Raw genomic sequence first — 17405 nt, 5'->3', positions numbered from 1 at the left:
TTGATATAAATAAGTTTTTCTTAATAGTTATTTTGTTATAATGAAAGTTGTAAAAAAGTCTACATGGCAGAATAATACTTGATGTTGTTTTTATATTTTGTATTTTTAAGTATTTTATGCCTTAGATAAGTCTTATATGCCATTAACCCATTATGTATATATCTTATAAATTATAATTATAATAATGCAATTTATTGTCTTGTGAGTTTTAATTCTAATGCCATTATATGGTGAAGACCTATTATGTAATCACAATTTGGATAGGTCAGTTCTCTTAAAGACTCTTCTTCTGTTTGAAGTACTTGAATATGTGATGTTAAGATCGCATATGCAAGCTTTATTTTAATAATTTTTAATATTTATAATCTTCACTTTCCTTCTATCAAATTTATTATTTAATAAAATAATATATTTATTATTTAAAATATTTTATATTTTAAAATTTTTGAATATTTCTTGTAAGAATAACTTTAAAAAACAAAAAAAAAATATCTTTAAAGATTAATGCATAATATAATATAATTAATAACTTAGACTAAGTTTATGCAAGACTAACTCTATTATGATAGATGATTGCAAGAATATTAATGTCCCCTAATGCTTACCCCAATAACAAATGAGAAATTCATACCCTAATTTCTACATTCAATATTATAAATATAAAGTAAATCACGCATAACTACTTTTATTAATTATTGTGCTAAATATCAAACTTAATTAATATCGTAAAAAGGAAGGGAGGAGTACACTTCTAGTTATTAAACCACCATAAAATAAAAATAGGGTTTTGATAAGCAAATTATTATTCAGGCTTTCGACAAGTAATAATTGCAAATTTGATTAGATCCTGCTTGTATCCATTAATCATCAATGGCATTGCAAATGCTCCTTTAATTGTTTTCCATCCTGTAAAATCAACATATTCTCATTTAATAAATTTAGAATAAAGAACATGATTAAATAATGTGCACTACTAAGTGTCCTCTGTCTAAGTGTACTTCAGTTTTTTTTTTTTTTTTTTTTTTTTTTTTTTTGAGTTATATTTCAGTATTTATTTGTTTTGTAGAGGTATATTTGTGAATGTTTTCTAGTAGTAAATAGTAAATGTAGCTAATATCACCTCTCCCAATGATGATGCATTGGAATGAATTTTATGAAAAAAATGAAATAATTGAAGTTGCACAAGCATGACTGCATGGCCAATAAGGTAGCCAATTGATTTTTCAACCAAATTATACTAGTTTCTATTTCCATTACCACCATTTCTTACCAGCTACCAAATGGGTTGTTAAGGTTAAAATTAAATATTCATTCTTTAATTCATAGAAATTCGAAAATTTTTATTTTTCAATTTTTGGCTTTTTGGTCAATCTATATAAAAAGTATCAATATAAAATCATCTCTAACAAGTTTTTGTGAAAAAAAATAATTGCTAGGAAGACTTAATTTTTTAACCTTTCGTATGACCTCGCCGCTGATTAAACACAAAATAAAATAAATATAAATTTAAAGTTTACTCTTGACTTAAGGAAACGCTTTTGATATAAAGTAGTTATTATAAAATAGCAAGAAAAGACGGATAAATCACAGACGTATGCATTAGGTAATAGGCTAAAAAACAATTAAAAGAAATGTACTCTTATAAGAACTCCTTAAAATTGGTTCTTAATAATTCAAAAAGATCGAGGTAATAACAAAAATAATAAATGATGGATAAATTAATAGTGAGATAATATTTAGAATGAGAAATTTTAATCGAACTTTTTTCAAATATAAATTAATTTATAAAATTATAAGAGAAATAAATTTTAAAGCGAAGTAATTATAAAAATAAGTGTTTTCAAGCAAATTGTGTTACGTAACAATTTTTCTTTTAAGTGGAATAGTTGTCTGTTCATTTAAGTATTGAAATTGTAGTATTATGTTGAACCCAAGTCTAATTCGTTGTTTAATATAGTTACGATATCGCATAAGAAAAAATTATTGTGTTGAATAAAAATTTTATCAGGGTAAATAGAATTTAAAAATCCTATTCTCTTTGAAAAATTATATATGAACTGATACCAAATTAAAAGGAAACTATTTTGAAGGCTACCTAATTTTGGAATTTGTATTTTGTATGAGATTTATCACCCACAATGCGAATGAGTACGTAGTAGTACCTTTAAGAAACACAAAAAAAAAAAAAAAAAAAAAAGTTTTTGTTATGCAGTAACTAATAAAATATAACTGATGGATGCTTAGGCATTTGGTTATACGCAAAAGAAATTATTTTATCCAAGCAGGAAAAGTTACAAAAATTTGTATACAATAGACATAATGTATGAAGACTAAACAAAACACCACCACTAGCCAACCACCCATACCCTGATGTAATAAGTGGCTCTCTTTTAGACGGAGTTTGGAGGTTTAGATGTATAAAACTTTATCCTTGTTTGTATTTGTTGGACCTCTTGAGTTTTGATGATGACTACACTTTATTTAAACGAACATGTTTTTAGAGATTGTGTGCAGGTCGATATCCGGTCGTGATAATGATCGTTGATAGTACCTATGCCTTAGCTTATGGAAACGTACATGTCAAAAGGTTTCAATTGATGTTAGGAGAAGTATATCGCTTGGGATGTAAAATGGAGACAGCAGATCTACTGTTCCCAAGTTGGATGTTCTAGCTAAACTGAAGTCTGGAGACAGCACACTGTTCCTGAGCTGAAGGTTGACTACGTTGACTAAAAATTCTGGTTATCATATTTTAATTATTATTTTTAGTTAATGTATTTTAAATTAAATTGTTGCAGTAAAAATTTATTTAAGATAATTGGCAAATCGTTTTTATTGAATAAAATGGATTCACGTTTTAATTCTTTAAGATCCTTTATTTTAGGATCTATTTTTAATAAATCTTGGATTTGTTAAAAATAGAATTAACTAACTTTGAATTGGTCTTAGCAAATCTTTTCAGCCGGTCTTTATTCCTAAAAAATAGCAAGCAATCATTCCCACTAAGATTAACCGTTTTCTAAATATAGCATGAAGTTCCAGCCATTAATTTGGGGAACAGGAATTACTACTGAAGAAACTGCTACTTTAGGGAACAGCGGTTATTAAGGGAACAGCGGTTATTGTTTTTGTACACGTGTGATTTGACTTAATCAAATCTTATGGAAATAACCGTGTGTTTGCTTAATCCACATTACTCCCATGATCTCTTGATAGTGGGATGATGGATTGGATTATTCCACTTTCTTAGGAATATTATTTTCTATAAATTGCAAGATAATTCCGGTTTTTAAAGTGAAGAGATGTAATCCAACGTTTTGTGCTTAAGTATTTTTCATACGTTTTTGTTGGATTTTACAAGAAATATTTTGTTCTTAAAGTTGCCAATTAATTTATAATATTTTCTTGATGCAACTCTTTTAATTTATTTTAGAGAATTTATATCCTTTTTGTAAGGGTTTTTGAGAGTTTATGTAATTAGACTCGGGTGAGTCTAAGGGGGAAATTAGATAGCTTTGAGTGAAGCTAGAGAGGATTAGCTTGTAGAGAAGCTAAGGTTGTTGCTTGGAGTAAAGCAATTAGAGAGAAGAGGAGTCGGCCTAGGTGTTACGCTTCGAGTGAAGCAAGGTGTTTATTGTGATTGTAACTAATTGCCTTAAACATAGTGGAGTTTTTGAAAATCCCAAGTGGTCGTGGTTTTTCCTTTTGTTTAGGCCCAAAAGGTTTCCACGTAAAATCGTGTGTCTCTCTTATTATTTTGCTCTTAGTTTAAGCTTTATTTATTTTGAATAATTCCGCAAAAACAGGGCACAATCGCTTAAACTTGCAACAACAACAATTCACCCCCCCTCTTGTTGCTGTTCCCGTTCCTAATTGAATCAACAATTGGTATCAGAGCCCTGTTCCCAGAAGATCAGGAAACCCTGAGGGCAGATTCTGGTGTTCCCGAAAAATGTCAATTATGAACGAGCGAATGGAAGAAGGGTATTCAACTCAAAGACCGCCAATGTTCGATGGAAAATTCTATACATATTGGAAAAATAGGATGGAGATCTTTATCAAAGCGGAAAATTATCAAGTTTGGAGAGTCATAGAAATCGGAGATTTTGAGGTAACCACTACTAACTCCAACAATGAAATTGTCCCCAAACCTATAACCGAATATGAAAAAGAAGATTTTCAGAAAATGGAATTAAATGCTCTTGCTATAAAATTACTTCATTGTGGTCTTGGACCAAACGAGCATAATAGAATTATGGGGTGCAAATCCGCTAAGCAAATTTGGGACCTGCTTGCTGTTACCCATGAGGGAACAAGTGAAGTAAAACGGTCCAAAATTGATTTGTTAATGTCTAAATACGAGAGATTTGTTATGGAGCCCAGAGAAAGTATCCAAGAGATGTTCACTAGGTTCACCAACATAACAAACGAGCTTGTCTCTCTTGGAAGAATAATTCCCACTGATGAACAAGTAAGGAAGATTCTTAGGAGCCTTCCTCAAGATGAGCGCTGGAGGGCCAAGGTTACTGCTATACAAGAGTCCAAAGATTTTACAAAGTTTAATCTAGAGGAGCTGGCTGGTTCCCTAATGACGCATGAATTGCATTTGGGAACAGCAGACAGTTCCAGGAACAAGGAACTGGCTCTGGCAGCGGGGGAACAGGACGAATCAGAATGTGATGAGGAAGAGGCTGCTTTGTTGGTACGAAAATTCAAGAAGTTCTTCAGGAACAGCAGGTATGCAAATCAAAGAAACAACAAAGAAAGAAGAACAAAAAATCTTGAATGCCACAAATGTGGAAGTACCGAGCACTTCATCAAGGATTGCCCAACATGGAAAAATGAAAAGGGCAAGGGAAAGACAAGAGATTCAAGAAGACCGTTGAACAAAGAGAATTTTAACAAAACGGACTTTCGTAGGGCCATGATTGCTGCATGGGGAGAAACTGAAAGTGAGAATGAAACTATTGTTCCCGAAGAAGAGGAGACAGCTAACCTATGTCTCATGGCTACGCATAAAGGCAAGGAGAAGCAGGTAAATATTTCTAATCCATTTTCTGACCATTCATTTAATCTAAGTAAAAATGAATTAAAAGAGTTGTTAAAAGAGGCACAAGTTAAAATTGAAAATTGCAATGATAAGTGTCTCAAGTTAGAAAAGGAACTTAAAGTAAGCAAAGACCATGTCTCATACATAAACACCTTTAGACATGATGTCCAAAACAGATTTTTCGGTTTGTTGGACCAAAATATAATCCTAAAGGAAAATATGGAGAGACTTAAGAAGGAAAATGTTATTCTTAATATTGAGCTATCACAATACAAATTATTAGGCTTAAATAAAGAATTGATAAATGCATCTACTAAGGATTTGTGCAATGATTTTCAACATTTAGAGTTGAATCCGGAATCCAACCGTAACAACAATAATAATCTTGAATTAAATTCAAGAGAAAAAGGGAAAATCAAAATAACTCCCAAATGGATTCTAGATGCTAAAAGTAAGAGATCAAAAGGCCTAAATTATTTTAAGAATAACAAAAGTAAGAAAGCTTACGTTGATCTTCCTAGAGACAGGTACTGTACCTTCTGTGGTAAAGCTGGCCATCTGAAGGAACAGTGCACCAAAAGGGAACAGTATACTGTCTCTAACAGAAACTATGTCGATAACATTCAAATTGATAAATATGATTCATGTAAGATCGACAAGGAACCCAAGAAAGTCTGGGTTCCTATAATTAACAATTAATTATCTTACAGGTCCAAGTGAGGGGGAACAGCTCATGGTATCTCGACAGTGGGTGTTCCAAGCATATGACGGGTGACAAATCTAAATTTCTCTCACTTGAAGCCTATGATGGGGGAACAGTAACCTTCGGTGACAATATGAAGGGTGAGATAATCGCCAAAGGAAAGGTTGGAAGGTCATGTTCCCACGCCATTGATAATGTATTTTTAGTCGAGAATTTGAAACACAACTTACTCAGCATTTCTCAATTTTGTGATAAGGGTAACTCTGTAAACTTTACTTCTGAAAAGTGCATTATTTCTAGGAACGACACAGGAGACATCATTCTTGAGGGAAACAGAAAAGGGAACACTTATATAGTGGACCTGGACACTGTTCCCAGAAACAGTCTAACGTGTCTAAGTGTTATAGAAGACGACCCACTTCTTTGGCATAAGCGTCTAGGTCATGCTAGTTATTCATTGATTAATTCATTAAGATCTAAAGACCTAGTTAGAGGACTACCATCTATAAAATTCCTTAAAGAGGAAATATGTGATCCTTGTGCCAAAGGAAAACAAGTAAGGTCATCTTTTAAACCAAAGAATGTTGTGACCACCTCAAAAACGCTTGAATTATTACACATGGATTTGTGTGGACCTATGAGAATACAAAGCCGTAGTGGCAAGAGATATGTGTTTGTTATTATTGATGATTATAGTAGATTTACATGGACTTTATTTCTAGTTAGTAAAGATGAAGCCTTTAATGAGTTTGTTTCTTTTGCTAACAAAATACAAAAATCTACCAACAATCAAATTGTTCACATAAGGTCAGATCATGGTAAAGAATTTGAAAATTCAAGCTTTATGAGTTATTGCAATGAACATGGAATAAGTCACAATTTTTCCGCCCCTAGAACACCACAACAAAATGGTGTTGTAGAAAGGAAAAATAGAACTTTAGAAGAAATGGCTAGAACTATGTTAATTGCTAGTGGTTTACCTAGAAATTTTTGGGCCGAGGCTGTTAATACTGCATGTTATATTTTAAATAGAGTATTGATAAGACCAATCACTTCTAAGACACCCTATGAACTGTTTAAAGGTGTTAAACCAAATATTGCCTATTTTCGTGTGTTTGGATGCAAATGTTTTGTACATGTTAATGGAAAACGGAATATAGGTAAATTTGATGAAAGAAGTGATGAAGCAGTATTTCTTGGCTACTCATCTCAAAGTAAGGCATATAGAGTCTATAACAAAAGAACAATGAGTGTGGAAGAATCCGTTCACATAATTTTCGATGAAACTAACTTTTTGTCAAGTGAACAGGATACAAATAATTTTAAGATAGGTCTTGCAAATCTAGAAGAAGATGATGAAGAATTGAAAGTGCATGATCAAGAAACAGCTGGTGAACAGCCGGTTCCAGCAGAAGCAGAAAGTACTGATCAAGTTCAGGAACTGCCAGAACATCAGGAACAGCAGACTGTTCCCAATCCAGCTGTTCCCACAGATGAGCAGAACAATCCAGTAGCTGAACAGAATGTTAATCAAGCTGATGAACCAGAACATGCTACTGTTCCCACAAGAGATTTTATGCCAAAACCTTGGAGATATCAAAAATACCATCCTCTTGATTTGATTGTAAGTGACTTAAATAAAGGAACACAAACTAGATCTCAAATGAGAAACTTTTGTGCACATTTTGCGTTCCTATCATCACTTGAACCCAAAAATCACGAAGAAGCTCTAAAGGATTCCGAATGGGTTGTAGCCATGCAAGATGAATTGAACGAATTTGAAAGGAACAAGGTATGGCATTTAGAACCCAAACCGAAACACAAGAAGGTAATTGGTTTGAAATGGGTATTTCGGAACAAACTAGATGAGCATGGAATAATTGTAAGAAACAAAGCAAGGCTCGTGGTCAAAGGGTACAATCAACAAGAAGGTATTGATTATACTGAGACATTTGCTCCAGTAGCAAGGTTAGAAGCTATTAGAATTTTAATTTCTTTTGCTGCATTTATGAACTTTAAATTATATCAAATGGATGTGAAATGTGCTTTCTTGAATGGTTTTCTTGATGAAGAAGTTTTTGTTGAACAACCACCTGGCTTTGAGAATACCTCGTGTCTTGATCATGTTTATAAGCTTGATAAAGCTCTTTATGGGTTGAAACAAGCTCCTAGGCAATGGTATGAAAGACTATCAAAGTTTTTGATTCAAAATGACTTTATTAGAGGTAAAATTGATAAAACCTTATTCTTTAAGAATAAAGGTTCCAATATATTAGTTGTTCAAATATATGTTGATGATATTATTTTTGGTGCCACAAATGAATTGCTATGTAAAGAATTTGCTAACCTTATGAGCACTGAATTTGAAATGAGCATGATGGGAGAATTAAATTTCTTTCTTGGTTTGCAAATTAAACAAACTGCTAATGGTATCTTTATTCATCAACAAAAATATATAAAAGAACTTCTTAAGAAATATGGCATGAATAACGCTAAAACCAACCATACACCCATGGCTACTAATGTAAGATTAGATGAAGATACAAATGGAACAAATATTGACCAAACTATGTATAGAGGCATGATTGGATCTTTATTATATCTAACTGCTAGTAGACCCGATATTTCATTTAGTGTTGGTCTATGTGCGAGATTTCAATCTAACCCTAAAGAATCACATCTAACTGCAGTGAAACGTATTTTGAGATATCTAAAGGGAACAGATGATTTATCATTATTTTATCCTAAAAGTGATGTCTTTGATTTGAAAGGCTTTAGTGATGCAGATTATGCAGAAGATCTTGTTAATAGAAAAAGCACGTCAGGTATGGTACAATTTCTTGGCTCATGTTTAGTTTCATGGAGTTCCAAGAAACAAAACACTGTTGCATTATCAACCGCTGAAGCTGAGTACGTAGCAGCAGCAGCTTGCTGTTCCCAAATGATATGGATAAAGCAGCAGCTAAGAGACTTTGGTATTAAGTATGCATGTGTTCCTATTTATTGCGATAATACCAGTGCCATATGCATATCCAAAGATCCAGTGCATCACTCACGAGTAAAGCACATTCATATTAGGCATCATTTTCTTAAGGATAATGTTGAAAATAAAAATATTATTGTTAAGCATGTAAACACTAACGAGCAAATAGCAGATATCATGACCAAACCGCTTCCAAGGGAACAGCATGAGAAAATGAGATTGGAACTTGGCATGATCAAGCTGCATTAAAGGAAGTGTCATATATGATTCCTAGAGACAAAATGAAAATTGAAAATGATCAATCAACCACAATAATCTTGATTGAAAAATCAATTATCGAAAGGATCAGGTACGCATTTTTTAAAGGTATATACTTTGAATGTTCTTATGATTGCATGATTATTTTGATCAAACGGTAGTAGCATAATCATTTTCTTATTATAAATAATAAAAAACAAAAAATTATATATAAATTTTTTTTCCAGCAATTTTTTTTGGAAGTAGGAGTTGAATCTCAACATACTCCATTTTCACAATTCAAAATCAATTGTCTTGATTTGATAACTGCCTCTAGCACGTCACTTCATCAGGTATAATTACTCCCACTCGTCCCATCTTTCATTTCATCTTCACTAACCTTTCCCTTTCACTCAACCCTAAACCGTCATTCCTTCCACTTCCCTTTCACTCCGTCATTTTCCTTTGCTTTTCTCTCTAAAAACTTCAATGAAAACCAAGAATATGAAACCAAAAATGAAGCAACCTGTCCCTCTTCGAGTTATCTACCCACCTTCTCTCACTCACAAACCTAAGTCTTCATCAAAGGAACCAGAGGACACCCCTATGTCTCCGCAAACAAGTGGTAAAAGAACAAGAGAATCCAAGAAACCTTCAACCCACTCTACCAAGAAAATGAAGGTAACGCATTACTCAAATGCTGAAGAACTTTCTAAAGAAATGTCTGTAGGATTTGGTCTAGACAAAGAATGGTACGAATCTACAACCTTTCCTAAATTCCATGAAATTTTACAAACTCAAAAATGGGAATCACTTATGAGCGTATATAGCTGCAACCCCATTTACCCTGACATTATGCATGAGTTTATTTCTAATTTTGCTGTTCATGATGGAGTTTGTTCTAGTTCAATCAAAGATATTGATATTGAATTTGATAGTCTGACTTTAGGAGAGTGGTTAGGTGTCCCTGCTACTGGTTTTGATGTTTATCATGTTGGGTCTAAGATTGCGTTTTCTGGAAGAGATGAAAAAGATGTTTGGAGATGCTTGGGGGTTAGGCAAAAAAGGGGGAAAGTAAGTCACAATGTCCTGTCTCCTTTACATAAGTTGCTGTACAACATTGCTAGAAGGTTTATCTTGCCACGAAACTCAAAACGTAGTGAGGTAAGTCTTCGAGATGCAACCCTGATATACTGTATGGTGAACAACATAAAGATTAATTTTCCTTCCTTGATGATTTCTCATTTAAATGATTGTATAGCCAAACGTTGTATGGTTGGCTATGGTGGTTTGTTGTCATGGATTTTCTCAAAGTTTGGTGTTCCACTGGGTGATTATAGTTTTCCTATGGGTCCCAGCAATATGATAGGTGCAAAATGTTTGAGTAATTTGCGCCTTAAATTAAATGAGGAAGGGATTCTTGAAAATATTGTGGAACAGATTGAGATTGATTCTGATAATGAGGAACGGGAGGAAGAGGGGAAGGAAAAGGAGGAACAGGAGGAAGAGGAAGAGAAGGAAGAGAAGGAACAGGAGAAAAAGGAAGAAGAGGAGAAGGAGGAACAGGAGAAAGAAGGGGATGGAGTTAAGGAACAGGAGGTTGTTCCTTCTGAGGAAGAAGACCAGGGGTTGGAATCTAAGGTTTCTCTTGAAGAAGACTCTAGGGCTGAACCCAATAGTTTTCCCTCATCAAAGCCAACCACTCCACCAACTCATCATTTCACTCCACCACCACCTTCACCAACACCAAGATCACCATCACCATCATTTCACAAACACAGCTTTGATCAGGCAACCGTTCCTACTGCTCCCTTATATTCCATTCTTCTCAAGCTTGATGATTTGCAGGATCGCTTCTTCAAATTTCAAGATGAGATCCGTGTTTCCCTAGCCTCTTTAGCTGACCAGATGACTCAGATGGAGGCTCGTCTTGGCGCTAAATTGGATACAGTTGAGGTGCAAACGGAATATGTTGATGAAGATGCTCCTGCTTCATAGTTTCCCTTTTATTATTTTCATTACTGCTGTCTCTGTCTTTAAACAATTTCTTTCTTTTGGTACCAGCTGGGGTACACCTCTTAAACATTGTTAACTTTGTTAAACCTTTTTACATATGCTACTAACTGTTAGGTTTGGTTAATCTTTGCTTATCATGCTTGCATTCATTGTTATTGCTTTTTAATTTGTGCATCCTTATTCTCTCTTTGACTATAACTATATGTTTAGTGCTGTGGTTTGATTGCTTATCTTCTTTTTGAATGATGTCAAAAGGGGGAATATTTGGCACAAACTTAAATAATGCTTGAGTATGCTTAGTCTGATATACATTTATTCTGTTGAACATTAGGAACTGTGGCTATGCTCTGATATTCATGCTCTGATGCTCTGATGATTAATAAGTTTAGCTCAGTTTAGCTCTGATATACATACCGAGATACATACTTTGATTGTTATGATTTATATGCTCTGATGATTACTTGAATGCTATGATAAAAGTTCTCACAGTGCTTTAAGTTTTGTTTGGTAAGTTTTGTTTTGTTTTAGTTCTATTTGAAATCTTAAGTTATAAACTACTTCCGATGTTTTGATTATGCTTAAGTTATTTTAAATATTTCTAATTAATAGAGTAATTTGTTTTTAATGTATGCTTGGTAAATTATATTGTAACGATTTAATTTACTAAGTAATGTAGAGTTGTTTTAATCTCGAACATGCTCTTCAATATTGGTTTTACTCTATTTTGTTTTTAAGTTTGTTTGAAAAGTTTGTCATCATCAAAAAGGGGGAATTTGTTGGACCTCTTGAGTTTTGATGATGACTACACTTTATTTAAACGAACATGTTTTTAGAGATTGTGTGCAGGTCGATATCCGGTCGTGATAATGATCGTTGATAGTACCTATGCCTTAGCTTATGGAAACGTACATGTCAAAAGGTTTCAATTGATGTTAGGAGAAGTATATCGCTTGGGATGTAAAATGGAGACAGCAGATCTACTGTTCCCAAGTTGGATGTTCTAGCTAAACTGAAGTCTGGAGACAGCACACTGTTCCTGAGCTGAAGGTTGACTACGTTGACTAAAAATTCTGGTTATCATATTTTAATTATTATTTTTAGTTAATGTATTTTAAATTAAATTGTTGCAGTAAAAATTTATTTAAGATAATTGGCAAATCGTTTTTATTGAATAAAATGGATTCACGTTTTAATTCTTTAAGATCCTTTATTTTAGGATCTATTTTTAATAAATCTTGGATTTGTTAAAAATAGAATTAACTAACTTTGAATTGGTCTTAGCAAATCTTTTCAGCCGGTCTTTATTCCTAAAAAATAGCAAGCAATCATTCCCACTAAGATTAACCGTTTTCTAAATATAGCATGAAGTTCCAGCCATTAATTTGGGGAACAGGAATTACTACTGAAGAAACTGCTACTTTAGGGAACAGCGGTTATTAAGGGAACAGCGGTTATTGTTTTTGTACACGTGTGATTTGACTTAATCAAATCTTATGGAAATAACCGTGTGTTTGCTTAATCCACATTACTCCCATGATCTCTTGATAGTGGGATGATGGATTGGATTATTCCACTTTCTTAGGAATATTATTTTCTATAAATTGCAAGATAATTCCGGTTTTTAAAGTGAAGAGATGTAATCCAACGTTTTGTGCTTAAGTATTTTTCATACGTTTTTGTTGGATTTTACAAGAAATATTTTGTTCTTAAAGTTGCCAATTAATTTATAATATTTTCTTGATGCAACTCTTTTAATTTATTTTAGAGAATTTATATCCTTTTTGTAAGGGTTTTTGAGAGTTTATGTAATTAGACTCGGGTGAGTCTAAGGGGGAAATTAGATAGCTTTGAGTGAAGCTAGAGAGGATTAGCTTGTAGAGAAGCTAAGGTTGTTGCTTGGAGTAAAGCAATTAGAGAGAAGAGGAGTCGGCCTAGGTGTTACGCTTCGAGTGAAGCAAGGTGTTTATTGTGATTGTAACTAATTGCCTTAAACATAGTGGAGTTTTTGAAAATCCCAAGTGGTCGTGGTTTTTCCTTTTGTTTAGGCCCAAAAGGTTTCCACGTAAAATCGTGTGTCTCTCTTATTATTTTGCTCTTAGTTTAAGCTTTATTTATTTTGAATAATTCCGCAAAAACAGGGCACAATCGCTTAAACTTGCAACAACAACAATTCACCCCCCCTCTTGTTGCTGTTCCCGTTCCTAATTGAATCAACAGTATTTGATAAGAGTATATAATTTTAATATCATCTTAAACTTTTATTTTAGTTGGTTCTTTGACATAGTGTCATCTTTTCAAGGAAAACATATATATTTAGCGTCATATATGAGAAGGGTATGTGTTACCTCCACACTTCTAGCCTAAAGAGCTCTCGCCTAACGGGATGTGTTAGAGTCTATAACATACAAATTGAGGTTTCAAACATTAGCATACGGTTTTGGTTAAGATGGTTCCGTGACTGACCTTTGGCAACCTTCAAGAGTTCGATGGTTGTCTATAAATAGATTACTGCACCATTGAATGGCACCTCAGGCTAGTTATTCTACAGAAAATTCTCCCTAAACTGTTTCTGTTTTGGTACATGAGATGCATTAGCCACTCCATTCTAATGATATGTTAAAATCTATATGTTTATATAAACCTAAAAAGCCCTATTTTTGCTCACTGATTCTAGCCTTTGATCTTCTTGTTCCACAGAAATGGCTGAAGCAATCATAATGCCTGTAGCAAAAGTCATTCTAGGAAAGATTGTTTCCTTAATTGGTGATCATGTTCATGAAGAGATCAAAGCTGTTAAGTCGGCTAAGTCTGATCTTAGAGTCATGGTTGACAAAGTTGAAGCAATTTGTGCGGTGCTACAAGATGCAGAGGAGAGGCAATTTGGTAACCGGGCTATAAAACTTTGGCTTCGAGATCTCAAGAGAATCGTTTATGATATTGATGACCTCTTGGATGAAGTCACCTTTGATGCTTTGCAACGTCGTGTAAACAAAGGTCATTTAGGCCGTCAGCTCAGGTACTATCTTTCCTCGTCAAATCCCTTCATCTCTCGTTATCATTTAAGTAATAAAATTAGAGATCTTCGACATGATCTAGAGAACATCGTGGCTAAGAAAACCGAATTTGGTTTAACTGAGCGCCCAATCGAGTACCCAATTGATGAAAACAAGCATACTTTGGATGGAAGTTCCTTTGTGTATAAGCCTGATGTTATTGGAAGAGAAAAAGATAGGCAGGACGTATTGGACAGATTGATATCACTCAGTGATGCTAATAGACCTTATGTGCTGCCTATAGTTGGGATGGGAGGAATAGGGAAAACAGCATTGGCTAAAGTAGTGTATAAAGATGTCCATCATTTTGATCTTAAACTCTGGGCAAGAGTCTCGGACACATTTCTCATACCTAAGATCTTAAAGGACATATTACTTGATAGTGGTATTGACAATATACCCAATCATGATATGAATGTGTTGGTGAAAAAACTCCAAAGTTTGTTGGATGGAAAAAAATACTTTCTCGTGTTGGATGATGTTTGGGTAGAAGATATTGCGATTTGGATGGAGTTAAAGAACATTTTGGCAGTTGGGAAACCCGGGAGTGTAATTTTGATCACCACAAGAATCCCCAATGTCGCATTATGTATTGGAAATTTGGAGCCATATAACTTAAATAGGCTTTCAGACGAGGACTGTTGGTCCGTTTTCAAGCGATTGGCTTTCAAAGAAGGCGAGGAAGGAAAATATCCGGTTCTAGAGGATATTGGCTTGTCTATCGTTCAAAAATGTTGTGGCATCCCACTTGTTGTTAAGTGTTTGGCAAGTATTTTACGATGTGAGAGGAATGATCAACGATGGCTACAAATCAATAACATGGATAGTTTCACCGAGTTAGATCAGCAATATGATAAAGTGTTGCAACTTTTGAAGCTGAGCTATGATAAACTTCCTTCCCATCTAAAACCATGTTTTGCTTACATGTCCTTATTTGTGAAGAATATTATTCTTACTGATGATGCTGTATTTAACATGTGGACAGCACTTGGGCTATTGCCAGTTAGAAACAGAGAAGAAGATATTGATCATTGGAGATACTCTTTCATTCAAGAACTGGTGTCAAAGTCTGTTCTTCAAGAATCAATAGTTCATTTTAATGGAGTTTCTATCCAGTGTCAATTGCATGATCTTTTTCATGATGTAGCTAAGAAGATTTTGGGTGAAGAATTGGTTGTCGTTACTCATGAAAAGATGGAAGTTTCTGAATTCGGCAGGCATATAATTTGGGAATACGAGGGTGCAAGTGCTAGTGCTACTGGTAATGAATTAAAAGACATGGAATTTCCTAAGGAGCTCCTTAAACTCAAGCATGCAAGAACATTTCGATTTGGTTATGCAATGCGCGCCCATCTTAAACAGTCATTTGTTGAAGCGATAATCTCCAATTTCTGCTGCTTACGCATCTTAGATCTTGGTGACATTTGGTTTGAGGAGTTGCCTGAGACAATCGGAAACTTGAAGCATCTTAGATATCTTGATTTGTCAAATAATTGTATTATTAGATCGCTTCCAAATGCAATATGCAAGTTGTTAAACTTACAGACATTTTGTATTAGTGGATGCAGGCAATTAGAGGGGTTACCTAAAGACTTCCACCATTTACAAAGCTTAAAAAAGATCGAGTTGACAACATGCGAGCTGAGCTTAGTTCACAACAAGCTGATGGCATTGACTTCACTTCAACAATTGTGTCTCTTCGGGTGTCCAAAACTGGTATCTTTATGGGAAAATAGTGATGTCGGGAACCTCACTTCACTCCGACACTTATTTATCAAACACTGTCATAAATTGGCTCGTCTTCCAAACAATTTCAAGTTCTTAAATGGACTTCAGACACTAGGATTAGTTTATTGTGAAGAGTTGGATATGGAGGAGGAAGAGAGCTTAAAAGGCCTTCAAAACCTACAATTATTGATGATCCGAGGGATTCCCAAACTGAAAATTCTACCGCGTGGTTTACTGTCAGTTGCTGCTTCTCTTCAACATCTCGTAATAAGAGACTGTGAAGGGTTGGTGGATCTTCCAGATTGGTTGCATTGCATGACTTCACTACGTTCGATTACAATCGAAAGTTGTCGTAATCTCTCGGGTTTGCCCAACACATTTTGCCATCTCAAGTTACTACAAAAGCTTACTATCAACAACAGTCCACTCTGAAAACGATCGCCAAATACTTACGATGTTAAGAACAAACAACAATGAGCAAAATTAAGTTTGACAAAGTAACAAACAAGGACACAAAGATTTAAGGAGGTTCACCCAATGATGGCTACGTCCTCCGTGGTGTGTAGTTTATGTTTATATTATATCAAATGAATACAAACAACACTTCAATATGAAGAATTACAATTGAGATAGAGATAACAACAATAGGCTATGTGTTTGGCTTAAGGATTGTGTTTGATGTGTTTTGCATACTTGAAGTGTGGGTATGAGAGCCCTATTTATAGTGCTAGGTACTTGAAGATGAATGGCTCACATAAATACATAGTTAATTTAGGGTAATGAATACTATGAAATAACTCTAAGAACTTGAAAAGGCATTATCTCAAGAGTCACACACATGAGACTCTTCACCTTAATCTTCATTAACACCAATAATTCCCATGAATACTCTTCACCTTATTACACCCTTTTGGATTCCACAACTCAAGAGTCACACACATGAATGCAACCCTTTAATGTGCACTCAAGTCACACATTAGTATAGTATCATTTATAATCACATTAGTATACTACCATTCATAACACACTCCTATCAAAAACTTGTTCTCACACAACTGCCGAGAACTACTATTTGATAAAACATGTCCAAAAAATCCAGATCGATGGCATCTGCTTGGTTAAATAAGATGTAGTTTTGTCCAATGAATTGAAGGCTTAGGGTAGGATCCTTTCCTAGGAAGGTACTCTGTCTTAGCTCTGAGCTAGTCAGCTGCATTTATCATTCTTTTTTGTTATTATTATATAATGTACACCAAATAAAATTAAAGCATGTACAATACTCCTTCCAATTCAATATTATTTTCTCATTTGGATATTACACTATTCGTCAATCACTTTTAATTTATATTATATTCATCATCATTATCAACATCTCCATCATACCCAGTGTATTCCACTCATAGAAAACTATGGTCAGAGTCTAGGAAGGGAAGAAAGACGGCAGCTCATACCCATGGAAGAGAGTGCGGTCAAAGAGTTCTTCGGCTCGAGAAGGGTTTTCCAAGAGAGAGAAACCTGCAACATCAGTAATCTCCTATTACCAATTTTTTTTAGGATAAAACCTCACCAAACTTGTGTGCAATTAACTATCCTTTTTTGCAAGTCTAATAGTGCAGGTGCTTTCAGTTTCGTTGA

At 34.3% G+C, this 17405-nt stretch overlaps 1 protein-coding gene across 1 annotated transcript; it reads left to right on the top strand.

Moving 5' to 3' along the window:
- The first annotated feature begins 13688 nt into the window (after nucleotides 1–13688).
- On the top strand, nucleotides 13689–16202 carry LOC130808588 (putative disease resistance protein RGA3). Its single transcript, XM_057674043.1, has one exon. It carries the CDS (start codon nucleotides 13689–13691, stop codon nucleotides 16200–16202), a length of 2514 nt encoding a protein of 837 aa, XP_057530026.1.
- The last annotated feature ends 1203 nt before the right edge of the window (nucleotides 16203–17405 follow it).

Source organism: Amaranthus tricolor, chromosome 3 (genome assembly GCF_026212465.1).
Source record: "Amaranthus tricolor cultivar Red isolate AtriRed21 chromosome 3, ASM2621246v1, whole genome shotgun sequence".
NCBI classification, from domain to species: Eukaryota; Viridiplantae; Streptophyta; class Magnoliopsida; order Caryophyllales; family Amaranthaceae; genus Amaranthus; species Amaranthus tricolor.
This window is presented reverse-complemented; position numbering and strand designations above follow the sequence as displayed.